General features: G+C 35.3%; 1 protein-coding gene across 1 annotated transcript in view; it reads right to left on the bottom strand.

Annotated features, from left to right (window-relative positions):
• Positions 1-5,934, bottom strand: part of CWC27 (CWC27 spliceosome-associated protein homolog (S. cerevisiae)) — a 111,904-nt gene extending 105,970 nt beyond the window's left edge. The window contains exons 1-2 of the mRNA XM_010005410.1: positions 5,896-5,934; positions 4,880-4,930 (exon numbers count right to left, since the gene is read on the bottom strand). Of these exons, the coding sequence (XP_010003712.1) occupies positions 4,880-4,930; positions 5,896-5,934 (90 nt within the window). The remainder of the gene's footprint in view (positions 1-4,879; positions 4,931-5,895) is intronic.

The following is a 5,934-nucleotide window of genomic DNA, read 5'->3' as shown; positions in this document are numbered from 1 at the left end:
GGTGTGCGGAGGGTCGGGGCAGCCGCTGGTGGGCGCAGCCAGGCAGGAGCTGCTTTCGAGGCCTGCGGGACCTGTCCCCAACCTCCTGGATGAGTGATGAGCAAGCGCTACGTTCTTACTGTCTGAGGCACCTTTTTAAAAGTTAGGTCTAGAGAATCGTTGTTGTAAGACTTGGTTTTCCTCATATTTTTGTTCTAGTAATGTCTGTGTCTCACCAGATTGTTGTTTCAGTAGACGTGTTGAGAATGATAGTGAGACAGCACAGGCAGAAATATGTGTGCTAGTTGCAAGGTATCTAGATTTATGATAGCGAGACATATAGCCGTTGCCTCGTTATTTTCTCTGGATCCTGAGACATGACTGTTTGGCTGGAGAACAGCTGAACAAGCCTGAGCTTTGGTAAGCTTCTTCTCTTAAGAGAATACTTTAATAATCTTGCTCCCGTTCCAGAAGGAGTTCTTGAGGAATACATGTCATGTTTGTGTTCAAAAGTTTCTGAAGCTTTTTTTTTTGCTTCTTTGTCTTTAACTGAATTAATGAGTTCCTTAGATTAACACTTAGGAGAGAGTGAGAGGAGGAAGCTTCTAGCAATTTGTTTGCTTTTAATAATCTGAAACTTCATCTAGACCAAACCCCTGCTTCTAACATTATTATGTAGAGCTAAAGATAATTGTAAAATTTCAGCATGAGGAATTTAGTAGGGGTATTTGATGACAATATTCTTGTCATCTACTTAGTGTCTCTGTTGGAAATCCTGACAAATGGCACCTGAGTGTATTGTGGGGGATTCTGTAGCGTGTGCCAACTGTACTGACCTCCTTTACATGGAATACCAAACCTTTCTTTACCTACACACCAGTTTATACAGTAGAGGTGAAGTATAATGAGTATTTCAGAAATATGAGACAAAGTAGGTAGGTTGGGTGGTCTTGCTTTCTATTCCCAAGGTAGAGAAAAAGTAGATGCTGTTTAGAGTATTTCTTTGACATGAAATTGCAAGATACGGGTGTACTTTGGTTCTTTGTTTCTTGACACTTTCTTCTGTATTCCCTGCTTCCTTACCTCTTGTGGGATACCGTCAAAAGGTAGTCATCAAACACACATGTAAACATTGCTGAGTTTATAGATCCTGAAGGGGATATGTAATACTAAAGTTTTCTGTCATAGAGGAATGTATGTATCTATTGCTTCGTGTTCCAGTACTCTTCAGGGCATAGAGCAGTGGGTTGTCCAAGTGTCAAAGTTAGTTTTTCAACCTGAGCCTTGAAGGTTGGTCTGTTATTCTGAGTTGAATTTCTAAAGACAGTGTTTATCTCAGTAAATCAAAGATTAAATTCATGGTGCCCCCTTTCTGTTTCTTTAATTTCTGTCATGGATTTATGGGTTGTTGTTTGGGGTTTTTTTAGGTTTTTTGGGTGTTTGGGTTTTTTTGTTTGTTGTTTTGTTTTTCTTAGTTGTTTACTTAAATAAATTACCTGCTTATTCAGAAAACTCTGTAACTATTCAAGATGTTTTTTTCATACTCTATTTTGTTGGACAGTGGAAGGGCACACTTTGATTTTAGAAATTTAGTTGTGACTTTCATTCTGAATAGGCTAAGATGATTAAAAAGAAGACAGATCTGTTTTGTGGGAGTAGGTCTCTGGAGTTTCTCTTTTTCTGCATCATGCCCTACTATGTCTATTTAACGTCATTGTGGACTCAGATGGGAAAATCACACACTTTCTGTACCTAAAAATGGCACTCGCCTATTTCCTGCAGAGTACCTATGGACTTTTTTTTACTGTCTTTGCTTTTTTCCACTTCTTGTTTCCTGCACCCATTAATTATTTGTATTTGGTGGCACGTTACATAGATTTAAAATAATTTAACAATTTGTTTAGCTGGTGGGTTTTTTTCATTGCTTCTGTGTCTTTGGACACTTTTCAGCCTTTCAAGACAGTTCTTGTAATTAAAATATAAATTACTTCAGAGTTTCCAGTTAATGTCATTGAGCATCCATGCATTGCTAGAATTTATAAATACATCTGTAGTGCACAGTTACGAGTCACTGGAATTTCAGATAGCAATTAATGTGTTCATCTTGTACACAAAGCACTTGCACAAGTTTTCAGAGGAGTGGAAAAATGACCAAAATTATAGAGGAAAGGTCATGATAATTCAAATGAGGATTTGGCAATACATTATGTTAACTAAATGAGCTGTAGCATTTTATACTAGCCAAATTTATTCTGTTGGTTATGTCACAGAAAAGGGATCTTAAAAACGTTATTTTGCATTTCACTTGAAACTTTTTTTAAGAAATCTTAGTGTACTTAATAATCTGAGGAGTTATCACTCCTGTCTGTATTGATGTTGTCAAGCCAGATTTAAAGGAACTCTAAGAGGTCTGTTCTAATCGATGAAATTTTCTCTTCCAGGTGGAAATAAAGATAACATTAGAGCAGGATGCAAAAAGTGTGGCTACCGTAAGTCTTTCAATTTATAATGCTGGAACTGCCATTTAACGGGGAGGAAGGTGAGGCGTGGAGGAGGGGGGGAAGTAGTGTTCTCCCTTGTTGCCCCGGACATTTGTCAGTTGAAATTACCATAACATTAGTTCCTATTCACTCTCTGACTCCTTACACCAATTGCTGCTTTTGAACCTTGCGTTTCTCCGTGGAAAAAAAAATACGCTGTTGTATTTATATATACTACATTTGCAATGGAATGACTTGAGAAACTGAATTGAAAGCATGGCCTGTGTACTGAGATTAGCATTTGTGCTGCTTCTGAGTCTCACTGCAAATTTAGGCAGGCATTTCAGCTTAAATCCAATCTGTTTTAAAAGGAAAAATAATTTAAAATCTGTATAATCTTGTACACTAAGGAAACATACTTCTTTGTGCATTCTGTATTTTGAGAAGCAGTTAATTTTATTTAAGTTCTGTAGTTAGCATTTAGCTCATGCTTTGCATTATTCTCTCTGATCATCTGAGAGTCTATGTGGCTATTCTCCTGATGAATGGAGACAGGTCTTAGTGAAGATTTGAATGTAGTAATCATTAGCTCTTATTTTTAGAACAATGGAGAGGTGGACACTTTTCAGTGAATTTTGTTCAGCTTTTAACAGAGTGATTTAATTTGGGTTTTTTACGGAAGTTATGAGGAGTGAAGGGGAAAAAAGCTTGCTTCGTTCTTTTGCTGCAGGCTTTGTCTCCAGCAAATTTAGTCCATTAATTGCTTTGTGTATCTGTACTTCCAAGGGAGCATATATATCAATATATAATGAGTGCTTCATTTCTACTTGCAATAAGTATCAGAAGTTTTGTGGGAGAGAAGGAAACTTGCAGTCAAATCGCACAGCCTGTATTTATGTTCCTAAAAGCTCTGTCTTCAAGATGTAAGAAGATGAGATTATTTAAATTGCTACTTGAATTCCTTTATCTCTAGTATAGTTTTTCCCAAATGTTACCTTCAATTTGTTTTATTTCTCTCTGTTATTCCAATACCTGTATTCAGCACAAAGTTCCAAACTCTAGTCAAGATTATTGAGATGCAATTTAGAGAATACAAGGCAAGCAGTTGCTTAGTCAGTATTATGTACTGGTTATTAAAGATTATGTCTCGTAAGTGAATAGGCTTCTTCTGTTTCACTAGAAGAAGAAAAAAAGAGCAATATAACACACTTGAATTATATTTAAAACTACTGCATTTCTTGTTTTTAGATAATTTATTGATCTGATACCATTAAAAAGAGGAAGTAGAGGTTCAACAGAATCTTTAGAGAAATAAGACAGAGGTCATAAAGCACTCTTAAATGGAATAATATTGCGCAATGTGTCAAAATTCTTTAAGGCTTTTTCAAAATGAGCCTTCTCCCTCCTTGTTCACAGATTGCCCCATAGACTTCTTTAACTTGTAAAAACTGAATAATACTTGAATAGATGTTCTTTATTTGGTGAAATTTTTTTGTAAATTGTAATTTTTCTTTCTGAATATTTGTTTTGTTCAGCTGGTCACCTGACATTTGAATGTCGAAACTTCCTCCGAGTAGATCCTCAAAGAGATATTGTTTTAGATGTTAGTAGTACTAGCAGTGAAGATAGTGAGGAAGAAGAACTACAGAGATTGCAAGCCATGCGTGAAAAAAAAAGTAAGGTGATGTTCTGTTTTTTTTAACAGTAAATTGGCTAATGGTCTTCTGTAATAATGGAACTCTCACTTTATCCCTTTTACCCTTTGTTTTAAACATCGGTCTTCATGTGTTCAGACTTCAGAAAATTCATACACCTACTCCTGTTTTTTATTGTTAATTCCTGTCATAGAAAAATGGCTGTTCTGAGTTAACATTTTGAGTATATAATGTCTTTTAAAAATCTTAAAGTAGATAGTAACTCTTAAAACTAATAACAAATATGACAGCTAAAAATCTCTTCGGTTTCTAGTTAGTGTTTTGACTGAGTCAGCTAGAGAATTGATTTTAAATGTTCTTATTGGTAGAGGTACAGTTCTCTCTTTGGAAGGTCTGAGCATCAACTCTTTGTCAGATGGAGAACAGATGGGTTATCCCACAGATGCTTGAGTTCACTTGAATTTGGACTCCAAAGCTGTTCCCCTAAGTAAGATTGTTCCACTGTAGCATGTTTTAAATTAATAAATGTTCTTCTTTTCTGCTCCTTGAAACGTGATGTTTTTTGCTGCTGCTCTCACATTCCATGCTCAGTTCCTACTGAAGATGCTATTTAGGAAGGAAAATGGCTAGAAAGAACCCTGTAATTTGCTGAAACACTTCAAGAGAAACGGGTAGTTTGCTTGTCCAGAGTGCTGAGTTGGTACTGCAACAGTCCTTTCTTGGAACAAGTCTCTTTGGAAAAACTTGTTCTCAGTTATTATATACTTTTGAATGTGAGGGGGGCTTTTTGGGCCTAAACTGATTGAAGATGGTTATCTGCAGGAGAAAACGCTATTTTCTTGATCTTGTAATATCCCTGTTTTTGAAGTGTTCTTTCTCAAGTTATGGCTGTATGTATATGGCAAGAAGATATGTATCTTTAAGTGTTAATAATCTAGGTAGGATTTTTCCATTTTCAAGTAGTGTCATCTTCTCAAAATTTTTGCATTGTTTACACCTTAATTTTTGCATCATTTTCTTAAAAAAATACTGAGTGCTTGTTTGTGGTTTTTAATTGCTTCAAAAGGAAATTAGTTTTTGTAACTCATATTTGAATTATTTTGTATTTTGCTTCGTAAGATACAGACATAATTTCTGTTTGTCATAGCAAATGAATAACTGCATCATCATGCACTGTCTATGGAAAGTTACTTGTATGATAGAGATGAAATGCTCAAAGTCAGCTATCTTAATGATAAATAGTAAAGCCAGTGTTTTCCTGCTAGCTGACATTTTGATGTGTGTGCATTTGGAAAATTCAAAAATATGTTTTGAACTGGTATAGAGAATTCTAAAGTCAGAAATTTAATACAGTGTGATAAAAATACTACTTATTGAAGATACTAAGCAATACTGTACAGTGTTACAACTGGAAACAAACATGACCGTATGAGGGGTGACTCTTTTACCAATTTTTGTTGACAGCATATTAACAGTTAACCAAAATTTATCTTAGTTATGGCATAGCTACTTAGGAAGTGTGAAATGAGAATGTATGAAAGTAATTCAGGTAAGCCTAAGGGAATAATATTTTTTGCTGCATGTTCTAGTTAAATGACCTGCTTTAAAACTCAGGCAAGTAATTAGAATGTAAGTTGTGTAAGAAGTTCTACTCCCACAAAATATTTATAAAATTACCATATGAAACCAGAATTTGGTGGAAGGAAAATAAAAAGTTTTAATAAGAATTTTGTAGCAACTCTACGTTATTATTGAAGCCACTCTTTGAATGCTGATCTTACCTCAGACAAGTGTTTTGTAAACTGTAACTTTTTATCCAT

The sequence above is a fragment of the Chaetura pelagica genome, unplaced genomic scaffold (assembly GCF_000747805.2).
Source record: "Chaetura pelagica isolate M959 unplaced genomic scaffold, ChaPel_1.0 scaffold37, whole genome shotgun sequence".
Lineage (NCBI taxonomy): Eukaryota > Metazoa > Chordata > Aves > Apodiformes > Apodidae > Chaetura > Chaetura pelagica.
This window is presented reverse-complemented; position numbering and strand designations above follow the sequence as displayed.